Source organism: Cibotium barometz, chromosome 21 (assembly GCF_041138505.1).
Source record: "Cibotium barometz isolate CiBa-2024 chromosome 21, ASM4113850v1, whole genome shotgun sequence".
NCBI lineage: Eukaryota > Viridiplantae > Streptophyta > Polypodiopsida > Cyatheales > Cibotiaceae > Cibotium > Cibotium barometz.
Window position 1 is genome coordinate 51,920,906 of NC_141066.1, and position 20,006 is coordinate 51,940,911.

The 20,006-nt window shown below is 44.6% G+C and overlaps 1 protein-coding gene across 5 annotated transcripts in view; it reads left to right on the plus strand.

The window, feature by feature from the left end:
* The first annotated feature begins 793 nt into the window (after positions 1-793).
* The window catches only part of LOC147627343 (glycerol-3-phosphate acyltransferase 9-like), a 112,037-nt gene continuing 92,824 nt past the window's right edge, over positions 794-20,006 (plus strand). For 2 of the 5 annotated variants that reach the window (XM_086815977.1, XM_086815981.1), the window contains exons 1-6: positions 892-966; positions 1,039-1,090; positions 2,533-2,649; positions 2,878-2,935; positions 12,817-12,935; positions 16,873-16,972. In XM_086815977.1, coding sequence (XP_086672103.1) covers positions 948-966; positions 1,039-1,090; positions 2,533-2,649; positions 2,878-2,935; positions 12,817-12,935; positions 16,873-16,972 — 465 coding nt within the window. In that variant the 5' untranslated portion in view covers positions 892-947. The other 3 variants (XM_086815979.1, XM_086815980.1, XR_015268482.1) reach the window with 3 other exon arrangements.

Below are 20,006 nucleotides of genomic sequence, written 5' to 3' on the forward strand. Positions count from 1 at the left end.
TAGACTGAATTATATGAAATATAATGAAAAGCTTGGTCTTGGATTGAATTACACAAGCATCGATACTGGATTGAATTATATGAAATTATACTTGAAAGTCTTATATAGGTAAATCATAACCTGTATAAGTTTACCTACATAAGATAATAACACAAATATAAAGCCTTGGCACTCCCCCTCGGCCCCAACCGCCAAACCCAAAAAAACATGTTAGGCTGCCATTTTTGTGCTTTTTCATGCCACCAATTTTGGTGGGTGTTAGTACAATCAATTGACAAGGACCCATTATTGATTATGATTTATTAGTTCACTCAAAGGAAAATAGTATCATTACATTTGGAGAGCAAGAAGACAATATCACAAATATCACTCTAAGGAGTAGCAGCATGTAAATTCTATCAGTGAGTCAATAATAATGGTCTTCCCATGTGAGAATCAACCAGAACATGTAGTGGAAGGATGGAAAGTCTCCCTTGATGAAGGGAAAATCAAGCGAACGAATAGTCCTACCGAAGGCAAGTTTGCAAAAGCATGTTTTATTGTAAACTCACATAAGCATTAAATGCTAATCAAAACATGCCTACTCTAAATCTAAACTTTTCAAGAACAAAAATTATAGAATAAATCTCCATCTTGCGAGATAAATGCTAATCAAAACATATCTTTCACCAAATCTAAACTAGTAAATGCCATTAAAACCAAATCTTCCAATTATCAAATATTTCTATTAAAAAAAATCATTGACTTTTATATTTCTGTCCAATTTTTTTTAAAATTTTTAACGCCATTAGATCGCTTGATTTTGATTTGACAGTCCCCAAAACAACACTCCTCGCCCGGGCGGCCTCAATTGGCCTACTCATTGATCCGGACGAGTTGCAAGGTCTGAAACGCCTTAGACATCTGCTCATGCATGCAAAACAGTATATAATTCTGAAACGAAGTGAATGTCTTATGCATGTTCAGGTGACAGTCAGATCTACGATATAGAGTTAAAAATCAGTAGGAGTGGTGTTTAATCACAGGTTTCTGCCACAGCAATGGCGGCCGCTGCTGCTGCTGCTGCCAATTTCACAAACGTTGCTTCCAGGTTGGATTTTCATGCATTTCATCTTCAAGGGTCTGATAATGCATCATTTGTCTGGTTGCATGCTATTTTGATTCTCTTACTCAGATGAATCTATAGGGCAAACCTTAATGACTTGAATGACACTCATAGATCTTGATGGGGTCGAAACGAAAACCTTGTCATTTGTGGCGTATTAATGCGCATTTGTGTCAATTATTCTTTTCACTATTCATGACATGGCGTGTTAATGCGTTTTGGTTTTCAAAATCAATGTATTTATACGTTTGGATATGATTGCTGTATTGATGCGTGTTTCCGTATTGATAACCGTGATGTCTACATGCCATCTGCCACCTTTGTGCATGTGATTGACCGTACTGTCTGGATAGCAATCATACAAACGCGCAGACATGAATGACATAGAGACATGATGATACTTAAAACACTTTGATGTGTGTGTATTATCTCTCAGGTTAGGAATTATCTCCCATGCACAATAGAGTGAGGTGGGAAGGGGAGACCAAAGGCTCTTTGATCCCTAAGCTTCCATGCTTTTTGAGCTGCATCTTCAGTCTCGGGCATCTTCTCTTCTTTTTCAATGAAAGGCCAAAGGCCCTCCCTCGTGAGACCAAATTTTAGTTTAATTTGCTAGGTATGGAAGCTTCCCCTATTGAATTTGTCAATGAACATGTGGGTAGCCATGATATGCTATGAATCTGGGAAGGTCTTAGCAAAGGAGAGTTTTCAATGCTAGTGTCTTATCCCTACAAGAAATGCCCCTGAAAATTAGGGTTTCGAAAGAAGGGTTTTTTGAGAAATGTTGTTGTAGCATGCTATAGAAACAAGTGCTTGATTTCTACCCTCAATTTGAAAAATTCTGGAGTAATTGGGGTTAATTGCTCTGATTAAGCAAGATTTTGCAAAAAATTAAAAAGCCCCAAATTGATTTTACTTTACTGTGTAATGGTAGCTTTTTGATTTGTTGCTTGCTGGAGATGTTTTTCTTGAAGCTAAGGAGACCCTAATCACAAATGTTGATGTGGCAATGGTGTTGTGCATTTTGAACAACCTAGACCTATCTCAATTCAAACGACACCCACATGTCAACCATAACCCTCCTTTTCATGGCCCATGATAAGCTAATACAAATGAGACATACACTGCAGCATGCTTTTCTTATTGTCATGTGTTTTGTTATGGAAGTAAACTTGCCAAGAAATTTGTTTCATGTATGTGATCCACACATTTTTGTGAATCAATGTCTGAGACCAGTCCTTCACCTTGACTTTTTGGAGTTGAGAACAAATTTTTATCTTTCCAAGGTTGACCTTTGTAAGATTATTCTACTGCAAAGATTTGTGTGCATGTTCATGTGCGTGTGTGTGTGTACACGATTATGCCTTAGAAAGCCTTTGAAGGAGCCTACTAGGATTGCTAAGATTATGTTTATGGTGTTGTTGCAGAGGGAGAGAGGATGCATTTTTGCTAGAACCTTCCCCATCCGAAGTAGACTTGTATCGCTTGGAAGCAGAAGAGCTAGTGGCAAACAGACATGTTGCAGAAGACAAAAGGGTTCTTTTGTATCCTATTTACAAATTACGAGTCTCAGTTTCAGTTAACAGATATAAAGACATCTGTTGTATGGCAACTTTGCCTTTTACCATCTAGCCGAGTATTCTTGCCTCAAAACAAAAGGTTTACTTAAAAAAAGATAACGAAATGGAGGAGATGTGCATGCGTGCATTTTTCCAAGCTCAAATGTAGTAACCATAAAGTGCATTTGCCAGATTTTTCTTAATTGGATTCAGGCTTGAGCTACTTGATATTTCACCGTTTTTGAACGAGGCGGCGAGTGCCATAGTCGATGTGAGTACATAGAAAATCTAGTGTTAGGGAGATAATGATGCTGATGACCAATTAAAAGTCCACTTTACCCTCCCCAACACACACACACACACAAGCACGCTAAGCGCGCACACATGCGCGCGCACGCATGCACAAAGAGCGCACGCACACAGAGAGAGAGAGAGAGAGAGAGAGAGAGAGAGAGAGAGAGAGAGAGAGAGAGAGATTAACGTCTATGGAAGACCCCAAGGGCCTATGAGACCAAAAGTAATACAATGGTACCATGGATATACTGAGCCATGGAAAACTGAAAGAAAAAGTAAAATGAAAACATCTACGGTAATACAATGGTACCATGGATATACTGAGCCATGGAAAACTGAAAGAATGTCGATGTAACATGCGAAAGCTTCAGGGGAGATCGGTAACTTCAATGCTCAGAAAAACAGCACACTTGTCGTGACGAAATTAACACACAAAACTGAATGTAGATGTGCAAGAAAGTAGATAGAGAGAGGGAGAAGAGGACACACTATTGGGTCCCGAATACCCTCTCTAGGGCCCCCACCACGAATGGTGTATTTGCTTTTATTAGAATGATGCAAAACTGAAATAAAAGACTAAACTTGAACCTTCTTGGCTGAGGAGAATCCTCTGCCCTTGACCTTCAATCCTTCACCTCTTCTGCGTTAGCTTATCCTTGGCTGTCCTGGCCGTTTGATCAGCTTCAGCACTTGGTGAAATATGAGATGAGTAGAATTGATTTATGCAATGGGTATTTATACCCCTACTAGAGGCTGGTCGGCTGGATTAAAACCAGTCGGCTGTCTAAAAATGCCTCACAACCTGTAAATTCAGCATTTAATGCTAAAAATGCTGCGCATCACACAAATAGGTGCTGGCCACCATGCGCATAAGTTTCTGTTTGCTGGGCAGCCTGTGTGGGCTGCCCCACACCTGGCCTACAGCCCTCTAGGGGTTGGGTACCTTGTCGGCTGCTTGTCTAGGAGCCCTAGGGCTGGCCTACAGCCCTTCCATGGCCATCCCATGGCTGGTGAGCACAGCCAAAGCCTTCCTGGCCCCTATGGGGGTGGTTCTACACCTCCCCATGCCCATATATCTGTCCTTGGGGTAGCCCTATAGTATGGGCTGGCCCCTTTCCTATATGCAAACCCTAATTGTCTACACAGTGGTCTGGTGGCATCCAGTATCATACCAGATACACAGAACCACTGACATCATTCCAGAGGGAGACTCATAGCGTGAATTGACATTGTTTCATGTGCAGGACAATGCACACTTGACCTTGGACGCATGTGCAGGACAATCCTCAGATGACTGGAGTGGGACCCTGGCTGACTTGTCCCGGACTGGGCTCACATGGGACCAGTTTTCCAACCCAGGTCTTGCACCTTCTGTATAGATATGTCTACGTGGCATCCAAGTGCGGGATGCACGTGACATTCCCTTCTGCTTAACTTGACGGAAGCTGCATAGCCTCCAAATAATCCGTTAATAACCCCGGATAGTCGTCGAAAAACTCTTTGTCAAGCCATCCCGCTTCGTGGGTCCCTCGGTCCTAAAACTTTGTGAGGAACTGTCTTTGCCTTCGGCTTGACTCTTGAGCCATGCTTGAAGCGGTGCAAAAGAATCTATTCTGGAACCATAACTTTAGCTTCATCAATGATATATGGTTCCGCCTCGTCTTTAACTTCTGAAGGGATTGGACTTGCATATGGCTCTAACCAACTGATGTGAAACACATCGTGCATAGTCTAACTTGGAGGTAGCTTCAACTTCATTGAAACCTCGTTAATCTTTCTTTGGATGGGAAAAGGTCCAAAGCTCCTGAAAGACAACTTTAGGCATCGTTTGCTGTCACCATTTAGCCACCGAATCGGTCCACCCGTGCTTTCTCATCATGTATGTACATTGGACTGGTGTCCATGGCAGTTGTATATGCCGGAGATTGATGCTACTCATGTGATATACTGTGGACTTGGCTTTCCGTTGGGACTTGTGCCTTTGTGTACATGCTCGGAAATGCCTGGTGGATTGGTGTTCCATTGGGTCTAGTACTTCGTGTACTTGCCTGGAGCATGTCTATTTTGGTATAGTCTCATGAACGGGGATTGTCCATACCAGTGCTGCATTGCATAGCATTTTTATGTGCTTGCTTGACCAATGTGTAGTTTCGGGTAAGGGGATGCCCGCCCGCGAACCGTGCGTGTGAAACTGTCTGCTGACATGGTTATGTGGCATGTGACAGGTGGTAAGTATTGGTCATAAACCTAGCCTTAGGAGTTAGCACTAATTTATAAGTGAGTATGTACACACTTCATTAAGTTTTGGGCGATCAAAACTCACTTATAAATTATGACCAACCCAGTGTTCACACACTGATGTATTGGGGTAGACAAAACCCAATGTCCACCGCCCAGACCTTATCCCCTTTGTACAAACGGAGTAACCAGCCATGTGTCCACTCTAGCTTGCTCCACAAAGCACTTGCTTGCCACCTACACTGGACAACTCACCACTTCACTACTCCTCCTCTCTCTAGAGATTGGCGCCTCCTTCATGAGGGCTGTTGGGCTGCATTTTCTGTACATTCTCCTTCCCTACTCCATATCCAAGCTTGCTAAGGTGTTTCCCAAGCTTCCAAGAGTGTTTTCGGGTACTAATCACTCTCCTACACACTCCCAATGACTGAAATTCAGCAAAACAGCTCTCTTTATTGTTGTAATTTTTGGTCTTTTTGATGGAACATGGGCACTTGAGAGGGTAGTGTGGATTGCAAGTCTACATCGACAACCACTTGTTTGCAATACTGTATTCATATCCATTGGTATGGAAATCTGGTCAAAAATGCCCATGACACTGTGTACTTGATTCTCCCAAGATCAATATACTTTATTTGAGGGAGGGGTCGGCCGTTCCGGCTCATTGTGTGTCTCTTGTCAATTCAGCAAATTAGTTCTTGTATTTTAGCAAGTATCCATCAAATCTTAGTGTATTAAAGTGTATTGATTAGCATTGTGTTCAACCAAGTTACACTTGCCTACCTGTTTCAACCTTTGCTTCATAATCCGAAGATAAACCCAATCACCTTCCGAAAACTTCATATGCCTTCGGTCTTTATTGGCATGTCGAGTGTAGGCCTCTTGCGCTTTAGCCAACTTGTCCTTTACTGACTCCAAAATCCCTTGGTAAGACTCCGTCAATCTATTTGCTTTAGGTACTGAAGACGAGGTCCTGGTCAATAGCGATTGGAATGGTCTTCCAAACGCTGCCTCATATGGAGTCTTGCCAATAGCTGAAGAAAAAGAATCATTCAAAAAAACTTGAACTAAAGGCAAATATGATTCCCACTTACCTTGCTGATCGTGGACATAACACTCCAGCACATCAAAGGCCAACTAGTTGTAGATTTCTGTCTGGCCGTCCGTCTGTGGGTGAAATGCACTGCAAAAATTCAATTTAGTACCAAAGTTATCAAACAATGCCCTCCAAAAATGACTGGTAAACTTCGCATCGCAGTCTGACACTATGTTCCTAGGAATCCCGTCAATCGGGTACCAATGCCGAATGAACAACTGGGCAACATCCTTGGCGGTCACATTGGCCTTGCATGGAATAAGCATAACAAATTTGCTAAATCTATCAACTATAGTTACGCACTAAGTATAACGCTTGCTCGGACTGGGAGGCAGATTCGTGACAAAGTCCATTGAAATATCTTGGAAAGGTCTCTGAGGAATTGGCAAGGGCAACAACCCTATCTTCTTCCCACGAGGAGCTTTCACCTTTTGACAAATATCACAGTGTTGTATATATGAAAACATGTCTCGCCTCATCTTTGGCTAGTAATATTGCCGCTCCAATTTCTCCATAGTCGAATTCATGTCCCTATGACCACTAGTAATGGCGTCATGGGCATCATGGAGAAGAGCTGCCCTGAACGACTTCATGACACATAGTCGGCCTTTGTAGAAAAGCCAACCATCGCGTATCAAAAAGTGGCATGGTCCTGTGGCATCCAATGTCTGTTCCCACTGTGTACCGAATTCCTCGGAATCTGCGTACGTATGCTTCATGTCGTCAAATGTTCACATCCATTTGCATTATTGGCCACTTACCATCAAGCTCGTTTGATAGGTTGTTGGCGGGAAAGAAGGTACAGCTTGGCACCTTTCCTCCAGACAACTCCCACTTGCTCTCGTTAAAAGTTGAAAGTTGCGTTGGATGAGCTGTGTTGAAAGTGTGCAAAACGATACGTATGTGTCCTCTGCCCAATTGTTTGAATAATTGACTAACATACCTGAACTTGAGGGGCATCTTTTTGCCTTTTCGTTTGTGATAACACCCTTAGAGAAATCTCCAATATAGTTGGCACTATCCTTTAAGTCTAGATTGTTACTATAATGTATCAACTTAACAACAATAACAATGCCTCCTCCAGCTAGAAAGGGAGGTAAAGGTTTGAATCTAACCACTCCCATCATCCATGGCATGTCATGTTTTCCTAAATTAATGACAACTAGTCCTCAACTCGCACGTTACTGCGGTATGTAAAAAGCAAGCGAAGCAGCCCCAACAATGAAGCGTTTGATTTTCTTTTTGAGAACTTATTGTAATTAGCCAGTCGATTCCTCCACGTTTGAGAATCTCTTTTATCTCCTCTCCTTGTGCTGCGTACCAACAAGGTCGAGTCTAGTGGTCTGAATCAAAGTCACTTGTCCCTTCCTGCACAAAGCATAAGCCACTGGATTCGCCTTTCTTGGAAGGTACTCAATTATACCACCAAATTGCTGGAATATTTGGCTCCAGCGGTGTTGTTGGTCACTCCATTGTGCACTTGGCATTGTTTTAATCTAGCGTAATGCCTAATGGTCAGGGCGAACCTCAAAGTCATGGCCATAAAGAAAATATTTCCAATGTTTCAAGGCTTGTATAAGTGCAAGGAGTGCACGATCGTAGACTGAGTAATTCTTTTCTGTGGACAGTAACTTACGAGACATGTAAGCTACTGGATGACCATTCTGTTGTAATATACCGCCAATTGCGATGTTACTCGCATCGGTGATCACCTGAAATGGCTCGTCCCACGAGAGGATGCTGTGGTCGGGATCCTGGTGGGCGTGGCCGACGAGTACGAAATAAGATGACTGCTCTATCAGTGGTGATTCCCTGGAGCGTGGTCAGTGCCCTGATGGCCCAATGGAGAAGGTATCAGGAGGTGTGGGGGCTGGGTTGTTGGTGCTTGTGCCAAAGAAATCTGTCAAGGTCCTCTGTCTAGGTACATCATGGCTCGGTCTCCTGTCTGCCAAGAGGGTCTCTCTGTGTCTCCTGAGCTCAAGTAGGAACAATCCCAGGCATCTCTGATCCTCAAACTCCATGACCGTGCGTAACGCCCCAAAACAAGAGGCAGTGATATCTCCCTTGGATCTCATAATAGACTGTACATCGGCAAATGTAGTGCTCCTCTGTCTCTGCCTCCTGGTAGCATAGCTGACAAATGCAGTCATCCAAGATCTGATGCACATATCGCCTTGTCTCAATCCGCAACTGGTGTGATGAGGTCCGGATCTGTCCAATGGCACAACGTATCCCATGTGATAGGTGTACATCCATGTACGTCGGGCGGGTGATAAAATCATCTGGTGAGAGGTGTAGAAAATGGCTCTTGTAATCAGCCATTTTTGTGCCTAAGGGTTCAAGGGGGGTAGTCCATGTTCTCTCTGTGTCCACTCTGATGATATCCATCCTGATCACGCGGTTTTGCTCTGAGCGGGTGAGATCCAAAAATGGACAATCCAGACTGTACTGAAAGGGTGGTAGTGCCTCTATCCGCAAACCATGTAGGTCAAACCATGATCTCATCTGAGCGTACGAGGAATGAGTATCTCTATCCTCTGTATGGATGAGGTCAGTGCCGATCGGGAGTACCTCTGCTGAGGGAGCTCGCATAGCCGCTATAAAAAGGTAACTGCCCGGAATAGGGCCTCGGTCACTACTGGTGCGGCACCTAGCTCAGCTCAAACAATCTCATGTGGTATTGATGATTTGCTCCAAATCATGCGGGCAATCATCATAATCAGTGGTCTCTCCATTTGCCTCCATCCCTCATCCGTCCCTCTCTGAGATCTGTGATGTATGCTGGGCCCCCAAATAGGAGCTCATAGGAGGGTTGGTGTGACAAGCGTATCAAATAGCCACAATTTGGTGCGTGGCTCCTGAAACTCTGTGTGTGCACAGTGTCTCTCAAGAGCTCCCAAGGCTGCATGCCCTCGAGCTAATCTGGCTGCTGCTGCCTCCTTTAGGGAGAAACGTGGTTTTTCATAGTAACTCCCAAGTAGACATATGACCTGACGTACTCAACCGGCTCCCCTTGGAAAGTGAACTGAGGCTCTGATCTCGTCACCCATGCCTGTGTGGTATTAAACACCATAACCTTGGTTTTCCCAAGGTTCACTGTCAGATCCCTATCCGCACAGAAAGCCTGTAATGCATCCAGGTGTCGCTGTAATCCCTCTGGAGAGTTTGAGATTAGAACAATATCATTAGCATATAACAAGATGGGTTTCAACACCCTTGCCAGGCATGCCCCTGGGCCTCCCAGTCTTCCTACATAATCAGAGACCGCATCAATGTACAGTCCAAAGAGGGTGGGCGATAGCGGGCATCCCTGCTTCACCCCTATCGTGAAGGTCACCATATCGGATAGTCCGCCTGGAGCTCGGACTCTGCTTGTCACAGACTCAGACAAGGCATATATCCCCCACTGCATACCCTCGGGTACCTCAATGTCATGCAATCTGTGCATAAGCCTATGACGTGGTACGGTATCGAAGGCTTTGTGTAAGTCCACAAAGCAGCAGTATATCCTTCTCTTTTGTGCCCTGTAACCTGTCTATCGCATCTAGCACCATCCGCATAGTAAAAAAGGTGCTGCTAGCCGGTCTAGCTCCCGGTGGAGGGGGGGGGGTGGGGGGCTGTCCTGGTGCATCATATAGCTCTCTAGCATAAGTATGCCATGCCTCATGTGCAGTAATCGGAGTACGAGGTTCTCTCTCCTGAAACATCTTCCGTGGCCTCTTGTTGTCCTTCACCAGGAAGAGTTGGTAGATCTCCTCCTCTAGCTTAGCTAGATAGGCTCGTTTCTTCCTCTGCACAAGGCGCTGAAAGATCATCCTGGCTTGTCTATCTGTGTGAGTCCCAATGGCAATCTCATGTTGTAGCTGTGCTCGTGTCTCACGACACTCATCATCATACCAACTGTTCTGTGGGGCAGTGCTGCGGGGGTGGGTGGAAGGGATCATAGTGCAGGGAAACGCATATGAGGCGGATGCATGTAGTACACCTGCCAATCCTCTCGTGATCTCGTCCAGAAGGCTATGTGGGTCTAAAGCGAACAAGCCATCAGATCACGATAAACCCCAACTGTCTCACGTGTAAACTGATATCTCGGGTACCTAGGTAGATGAGTGGCTGGCCCATCGCTCGGGGATCTACCTACTAGTGTGAAACTCAAGTATGCATGATCGGCTGCTATGCCAATGGGCCTATGGAAATCGTGAAACCCCGCACATCAGGTATCAATGAAGGAGATCCCATCAAGTAGTCCATTGTGCTCGCTCCCCCTTTAGAGTTCTAGTGTGTGAGAGCATCTGATCCTTGCCCTCTCCCATGTGCACTCCCGAGTGTGAGAAAATGCCTACCATAATTTGTAATCTCCCCCTCATCCCGTGCTGATCTCTGCAACCTTACATCCTCTGTCGTGATCTCCCGGTACATAGCCTCTTGAGTATCATACAACTCTGTCTGCTCTGTGCCTGTACGTGCATTAAAGTCTCCCAATAGTAATGTCTCCCATGCTGGCAAACCTCATGAATCATCATATAGTGGTATTATATAGGGCGACTCTCCTGATGGTGCAAACCTGGAGTGGGCTGGGGGAAAGTAGCATACCGCCACATATAGCTCGCGGAGCCCCTCTCTGCATATTCGGACCCACATGTACCTCGCATCTGCATCTCTATGTACCACATGTATTTTGTCATGAAGCTCCTCCCTGTAAAGTATTGCCACTCCTCCAGATCCTCTGGTACCTCCCACTGTTCGTGGCTGAGGGCGGGAAACTGATTCCCATCTATAACCCTGGAGGTCAGGAAGCCTCTTGTTTGTGCACTGATGGGTCTCCGTATACATAGCAATATCATTGTGTTGGAAAGTATCCTGCATCTGTTCTAAGGGCTCCGTTGCAACTCCACACCGTGAATGGCAAGGTCTCATAGGCCGCGCATCGTCAAGCGGGCCTCCTCTCCGTAATGATGACTCGGCCATCTCTGTATACCGCCCATTTCCCCTCTTTCCTTGCCTCAAGCACACGCGGCATTTTTTCCTTCCGGTGTGCTATCTGTGCCGGTGTAAGGTCCTTATCCAATAAATCTTTTCCTCCTTAAGGGCCAACCTTTTGGAGAGGAAGGCCTTCTTCTTCTCCAAGTCACCAAACCTGATGATCAATATCTTCGCCCTGGTTTCATCTCTGCCTACTCGCCATGCTCCGGTAATGGGTACATCAGTGGCTCCAATTTTTGTTGCAAGAGCTTTTGCATCCTCTTGGGGATTTCCCTTATCTTCCCACCCAACTACGCGTACATGTAAGGCACGTGCCCGTCTCTTGGCTTCCTCTTCCAGTGTAGCATTCATCACCTCTACTTTATTGACTGGTGTATCCTTCTGCTTTTTTACTACTTCAATCCATGGGTTGACTTCCTCAATTTGTTTCTTTGTGGCACTGGAAATTTCAGCCCATGAATGCATCTCCTTCTCACCTGCAGCCACTTTTGCCTTACATGATTCCAAAGTGTGTTGCATTTCTATGATGTCTTTTTCGCGGTCAGCCATACATGTCTTCAAAGTGCCTTCGTACGATGCAAGTGTTGTGCCAATCTCCCGGAGCATGTCGTCTTTCCATTTCTGCATCTCTTTTTTCATTTCCGTGTGCATCAAGGCTTGGGCTTGCATTTCTCCGTTCAATTGGACATATATCTCTTCCTTCAACGTTTCATATATCACTTTCCTGTCGCACGGTGTTCATCTCTGTCCTTATGTGAAGCTGTCTCCCCTCATAAAGGGCTCATCTCGTCGGGCAATCTTCACAAGCCTTCGTGAGCCAGGGGACATGATCCCTTCCCTCAGTCTTCTGCGGTAGGTATTTGGTGCCTTCGTGGGGGTGTGAAAGGTTGTCTCACCATCCTGTTCTCCCTCCAGTGGTTGAGACATGTTTTCCACTAGTTGCTGCCTTGGGGGCCTGAGCAAGGGTGGTTGGGAAGCGCGGGGCAGCTGCCTGCGCACAACTCACAGCAGAGAGGCGGGCAGAGGCGTGCAGTGCAAGGGTGGGTGGGAAACGGGGGGCGGCTGCTTGCGCACAAGTCAGAGGCGCACAGGTCAGAGCAGACAGGCGGGCAGAGGTGCGCAGGTTGGTGCGCACAGAGTTGAGCAGAGAGGCGGGCTACAGAGGTGCGCATAGAGCAGAGGCGCAGCTGGTCATCTTAGCAGAGAAGCAAGCGGAGGCGCAGCAAAGAGGAGAGAGAGAGAGAGAGAGAGAGAGAGAGAGAGAGAGTTGTATTAATGTCTTCAAAAGGCCAAAATGACCTATGAGACCAAAATGTTACATCATGTCCATGGAATACATCATCATGGTGGTGAAAGTAAAACTAAAAGAAAATGTACGTGGAAAAACCAAAGAGATTAGAAATCATATGCATGGTTCCCAGTATTGTAACACAGTTACTATCTATTTCTGTGAGACGGACGTTTCAATTCTAGTGGTTTTGTGGACGGTTGGTCATAATCACGCAGCCTTTTAATCCTCTCCTATCTATGTTGAAGTGCAGGATACATTCACAAGGTGTTTCAAATCAAACCCACCGGAGCCATGGAACTGGAATCTTTATTTGATTCCTCTTTGGTGCGTAGGAGTGATTGTGCGATACTTGGTTCTCTTCCCTATCAGGTAAAGGCCCCCTTTCTTAGCATTCTCACAGTTAGGCATACTTAAGTGTTTTTCTATTGATTTTTTTTTGAGGTTTCCCTTGAGCACCTAGTTTTGCACTTTGTCTTTGTTTACTTGCAAGCAGTGATTTTTGTTTTAGTAAATTGATGATACGTCATATGATAACAATCCTCTACTGAGGTGAAATACTGACAAGGGAGTGGCTGTCTTGTAAAAAATATGAAAGCTAGAAAGAACAAAAATGAAAGACAAAGAGTTACCTTGAGATGAGTGTAGACAAGACACAAGATTGATTCTTTCATTGATGTGACACCCACAATATATAGGTGAGAAGTACAAGATAGAGTAGAGTGACTTATGGGACAATTATAGAGGTGCCATGTGGCATACACAGAGATGACCAAGACTAAAAGTATTCCTAGTGAGCACTTATTTCCAACACCCTCCTTAAGTGGACACTAGGAGAAAGACAGAAAGACAAGACTAGAAGATAGACATAAAGACCTATAGACTGAGAGACAAGACATGACAGACAAAGATCCTGAGACACCCCTCCTCAAGTGATATCCTCATATGGGTCCACAAGGATAGGGACAAGATGGATCTAAAACAAGACACAGTCAGATTGTTGATAGACAGATAGACAGACAACAGATAGACAGACAGACAAGACTAGATAGACAGAAGACTGACTGTAGACAAACAGATGGACCTTGAAGACATCCCCTCCTCAAGGGCAATCTCTCCCTCTCGAGTAGGGACAAGAGAGAGGTCCTAAAGCAGAATGAGTAAGACATAGAACCCCTTGACCTACATCATCGGTGGTCGAAGTGGTAGACAAGAAAGATGAAGTAATCAGAAAGCCCACTCCTCATCATAGGAATGAACAGCAAGATCTGCTGATGTAGATGCTGCAGCAACATGGGCTGAGGTAGATGCAGGGGCTGATGTAGAGGTTTTAGAATAGCAGTCCTTCTCCCGGTGATTATCACGGCCACAAATGGTGCATGGATGGGCTTTGAAGCAGTCCTTCTCCATATGATTAGTTTTTCCACAATGGGTGCAAGGCTTTCTTACCTTAGAACTTCCTTTCTTTGCTAAAAATGCAGTGTCAGTTTTTTGTTGTTGAGTTCTTTCCTCTTCTTGGAGAGCATTGATGATACCTTCAAGAGTAGGATTATTGTGATACTTGAAGGTAGTGACAAGAGTAGCATAGGTGTCAGGTAAGCTTTTGAGAAGCACAGCAATAGCAATATCTTCGGAGATGGGAGACTTCACTGATGCAAGTTGAACCATAAGACTGCGAAAATAATTGACATGAGAGGCTATAGTAGCTCCCTCCTGCATACATAGATCAAAGAATGAGATCATAAGTGCAATCTTAGAGTTTTTAGAGCGGGGTCCAAAAAGGGTATCCAAAGTGATCCATGCTCAAGAAGCAGACTGTATGTCGGAGATGTGATGAATGTAATCATCTCCAAGACCGAGCAAGATGATAGCATAGGCTTTGTCATTCTTGGGAGTGGGAGCATAAGTGATAACTTGCTCAATGTCGGAATCTTCGGGAGCAGCATGGTGAACAACATCCCAAAGACTTTCTTTCATAAGATGGCACTTGATTTTGATTTGCCAAGTATGAAAGTTGGACCCATTGAATTTGTCGATAGACATGAGAGAATGAGTAGAAGAGGCCATGTGGGAAGGTCTTACCTCTTGCTAAAATGCAAGGGCAGTGTCTATTCCCTTACAAGATTGCAGAAATGAATGAAAGAAGAGATCCAAACTGTTTTTAGAAGCCGGCTCTCTCACCACTTGTCAAGGCCATAGCATGTGACAGCCCATCGAAGCATGAGGAACTAGCAGTTTGTAGATATGAGGATAAGAAAAGGACTGACCAGCAAACTGAAGGATACAATGCACAGTACCTTGTAGACTCTTCAAGAGGAAACAATGGCAGAACTGAATGCAGCAAATAGCTCGTTAACAAGAGGAAAGTCGATCTGCAGCTGCTTCTAGATGATGCGCACCCTTGAGTTGATGAAGAAGGCAGCCAAAGCAGGCTCTAGGGATTTGTGTGAGCAAGAGGGGGACTGTTGTGTTGCTGATTGGTGGACTGTTCCGGAAGAGGAGAAGCAAGAGGACGGCGGGCTGATTTGCTGGACAGCCACTTGCAGGTGTTAGTTCTTCTTTGTTCCCACTCACCCACCCTTTTCAAAGTACATCCCCGCAATGGCAGATGTGTTAGAGATGGCCGAGAGGCATGTGAAGATCCCGACACTCCCCACGTCCCTAGTGGACCGTTAGTTGGACGGGAACAACTACGGCATATGGAAGGTTATGATGGAATCTGTTTTGGAGTCTTACGACCTTGCTGATTTCGTCGTTGTTGGGGTTCCATACAGTACAGTGGGCTGTAGCAGTTCTAAAATGACGGGCAGCAGCTCCAAGAGAGAGAACAGTAGAGCTGTATGAGCCTGAACAGGGCAGACAGCAGGTTCAGGCCGGCGGGATGCTACAGCAGCAGGTCTAGTTATGTCCCAATGCTGTGAATCTGGCGAGGGCAGCACGTGCAGCTATTAGAGGCAACGTTGGACAACAAATGCAAGTCAACGCTACACAACAAGTGTAGCTCAATGCTGGATAGCATGTGGAGGTCTACGCAGGGCAACAGATGCAGCTAGGCGGCGGCCTGAAGATATGGTGGGCAACACATGGGCTGCGCTGAATTGAGTGGGACAGCTTGGAGAGAATGGCGAAAGCTCATAGGAAAAACAGGGAAACCCTAAAACCATGGCTCTGATACCATGTAAAAAATATGAAAGCTAGAGCAGACTAGAAATGAAACAAGAACAAAAATGAAAGACAAAGAGTTACCTTGAGATGAGTGTAGACAAGACACAAGATTGATTCTTTCATTGATGTGACACCCACAATATATAGGTGAGAAGTACAAGATAGAGTAGAGTGACTTATGGGACAATTATAGAGGTGCCACGTGGCATACACTGAGATGACCAAGACTAAAAGTACTCCTAGTGAGCACTTATTTTCAACATGTCTCCATGACTAGTGAGATGAAGGCTACTTGTCAAAGGGTGCTGGAAAAAGCCACATGGGGGCCTTTAGCACAATTTGATCCAATGTGTTCTTGGCCTCGATCTTGGGGTGCACCAAAAAGCTGCTCTTTGTTCCTGCATAGCTTTGTAGTTGCTCTTAATGGCAGCAATGCAACAATCGTGATGTGGGGCCCTTTAGCACCTTCTAAAACCATGTGTCCTTGGTTAAGATTTTTAAGCTGCACAGAAAAGCTCCTCTTTGTTCCTACATAGCCTGGTATATGCTTTGAAGGTGCTCCTAGTGGCAGTGATAGTCTCCATGGGGTGGGGGGGGATCATATGCATATTTTGTGAGAAAGTTTGCATGTATTTTACACTTTGATCATTTTAGAGCTAGCTGAACTGATGATATAATTTCTTATCACCATTCAAGCTGAATGAGTAAAACTTTTGAATGGTTGGATTTTTAGTGTTATCTTTGATTGTTGGTTGTGAAAGGTGTACTCATCACAACCGTCAATTTGAAGTACCAAAATGCTACCCACAAGTTGTCATATATGTGTGATGTAACATCTAAGCTGTGTACCAGAGACCCAAGTCGGGTGGGTCCCGATAGGGCATTATACATCCCAAGAGAGTACAAGTCATTTTTTACAATGTTTTCATGTGTGTTGGGGGCAAGCGGATACTTGCCATGACACTAGACTCTGTATTAAGCAGGAAATTGATTAGGAAGTCTAGTGATCCTTGTGCAGTGGGGGGCGTTGGACCTTTTCATTGGGTTTTTGTAAAATTAAAAGCTCAATAGAAATTTGTTTATGAGATTTTGATACATAAAAGTTAGTTCTAACTAGCCTTTTTCTTGGCTTTGTGTGTAACAGAGTGATATTGCTTGCAGCAGGCTGGGTTTTCTTTCTCGCACTGTTTATACCTGTACATTCAATTTTGAGAGGCCATGATCAGTTACGGCAAATGCTGGAGGTTTGCAAACTTGCTTATACTTCTTAGAGATCAGCTGCTAAAATTTTGCCTTGAATCTTGATATTAGTTGGGCAAGTGCAGAGAGAAAAGGTAGGTTTTTTTTTGGAGAGAGTTAGACAGGAATCAAATGTAAATGTATTATTGTCTGTGGGAGGCCAAAAAATGGGCTATGGGACCCCTCTAATGGTAGCCAAAAACTGTATACAAATAGTCTCCATCCACCACAAGGGATAATTGAGATAATCGGAAAGGTAAGATGATGTTATTGTCTGTGGGAGGCCAAAAAATGGGCTATGGGACCTCTAATGGTAGCCAAAAACTGTATACAAATAGTCTCCATCCACCACAAGGGATAATTGAGATAATTGGAAAGGTAAGATGATGTAGGCCAAGGGATGTGTGACATTTGTGGTATAGATTGTTTTGGCACATCATACAAATGTTGTGCAAAGGCTGGCTAGGGTATGTGATAGGTGTAGGGGTTCTTTTTTCCTCAAGAATGCACCAAGCTTTTGAACTATCTTCGCCCAAAAGAGCTGGTATAACTCCTATTCTTGTCATCCGGCGAGAAATGCGCGCTTCTTTCGACGGTGAGTCTACAGAAGATGCGTTGCATCTCACATGCTAAAATCAGCCCATGTTTCCTCTCGCAAAAGAGGCATAGCCTGGTGGTTTTACACTCTTCATCATACCACCCATTCTGGGGTTGGGAGCCCATTGGCAAACTTGTTGAGGAGCATGTGGTGTAGGGGAACGTGGCATGGATGGAGTCATGGATGATGGAGGAGAGTTGGAATGTAATGGTGGAGATAGGAAGGGATAAGTCTATGGCTGAAATGTGGCGGGATAGGTGGTCCTCATAGATGTGGTCAAGATCGTGATGGAAATTGACACGGGTATTGCCCAGCATGGTTTATTGCAGAATGTTCCTCACTTTGATTATACACCCCCCAGATAGAGGATTGACACCAGTGGGAGATTGTTGCTAGTATTACAGCATGGCAGTCCTGGAGAGTTAGATGCACGGAGGCTATTGAGGGTGTCCAGATTTTTGGGTCTCAGTGCATTAGTACTATATGGAGTGATATCATCCATACTCTTATGGCTCTCCTTGGGCTCACATTCAGGGGCCCTCTCATTCTACGTAGGCAAAGTGCATGATATTTATGCGGGAGTGGGACCATGGCATCTTCTTTTCCTCTAGTACCACAGGTCTTACATGGCATCATGATGCTCCTTAGTGGTTGAAATCACCTTACATATTGGGGTGATTCTATTCTTTTCCGGCTTATAGCTGTGATTGTTGTATGTTTTTCTCATACTTAATAGAAGTCTCTTTTTGAAAAAAAAAGGGAAAAAAAAGAAAGAAATTGACACAGGTGAAGGTGGTGGTAGGGGGTGCGGGTGTGGGCAGTAAGGTGGCATGGTTGGCTAGTATTTGGGGGTGGGGAGGGATGGTGCAATCTAGGATGTGTGGTATGAGAGCAGGAGACCCCATGAGGTAATCCACAGTGCTCATACCTCCAGTATGCGGGAAACATGTAAGGCCATCTGATTGTGGCATCTCAACACCTTGTTATATATAACCAACTCATGCATAGCCCCACCTCCAAGAAGTGTCTACCATATGCTATTGCATTCGACATATCCTGATTGGCCCTTTGGAGGTCCATCTTAGCCAAGTCAATCTAATGCATCTAATGCATCTCCTCGGAAGTCATATGTCCATACTTGTTCCCTTGTTGTCCGTGCATTAAAGTCTCCCAACAACAAGAGGACTTCTCCTTGTTGGGAGAACTCTGCAATATTTGCAAATAATGGCACATACGGGGTTCCCCCTTTCTCTATCATCTTGCGTGCAAATTTTGATATCTCTGATGGGAAACAACATATTGCAATATGCATCACTCTCAAGCCAGGCGTGGCTAATCGTATCCACATAAAGCAGGCCTCCTCACCCCGTCTGACCACTGTGAACATCTCTCATATGAGGTTGAAACAAGCATGCCACTCCTCCTAGACCACACACCCCTCCAGTGATGCGCGTGTGTCCTTTGAGGGCGAATTCCAATGTATAACCCGCCGCCATGGGTAGCCCTCTCTCAGGACTTGTGATGAGTTTCCGTGTAAAAGATAATATCTCTATTTGTGTAAGTCTCTGTGAATACTCCTATGTCCGGCGATAGAGTTCGTTGCAATTCCATATTGTCATCCTCAAGGTATATATGGTCTCTTAGACCCCGTGCCGTCATGCGGTGTTACGTACCTAGTGCTAATCCTCGTGATTAGTGGCCTAATTTGGTAGGGTAATGAGAGCCTTGGGATTAGGAGGAAGCATGCTAATACGAGAGGCTAAGGTTATTTTTATTAAATCCATATGTATTGGGTATTTATAACATCATGATTATTTATAGTAGCAGTGGGCACTATGTAAGTGGAACAAGGGTTATTATTGTCATAACCTCACTATTGGTCAGAGTCCGACCAAGACTATAGCCACACATGTGGTAGAGCATAGATTGTCATGCCGAATGTTGGAGCCTTGGGATTAGGAGAAAGTAGGCTAATATGGATGGCTAAGGTTATTATTAATAAATCCATGTGTACTGGCTATTTATAACAAGATGATTATTTATAGCGGCAGTGGGCACTATATAAGTGGAATATGGGTTACTATTGTCATAACCTCACTATTGGTCAGAGTTCAACCAAGACTCTGGCCACGCATGTGGCAGAGCATAGAAGTGTAAAGTCCTTCCCAAATCTTCCCTAAACACAACCGAAAAACAAGGTTAGTCCTAACCAAATTATGAGGTAGCAGGCTAGCTCGTGTCCCAACCGCGACCAACATCCACCTATGGAATTCTTTCCTCTATTAGCCTCTCTCCTAATATGAAATGTATTGCTTACAGATATGTTAGCATTGAGACAAGTAACTTATTGTCAAGCTAGCTTACTTAGAGTAGGCCTTGTAAAGTCTTTTCTTTCTCGCTCTAGCTTAATATAGACTTAGTTTGGTTCTTTCCTATGTTTT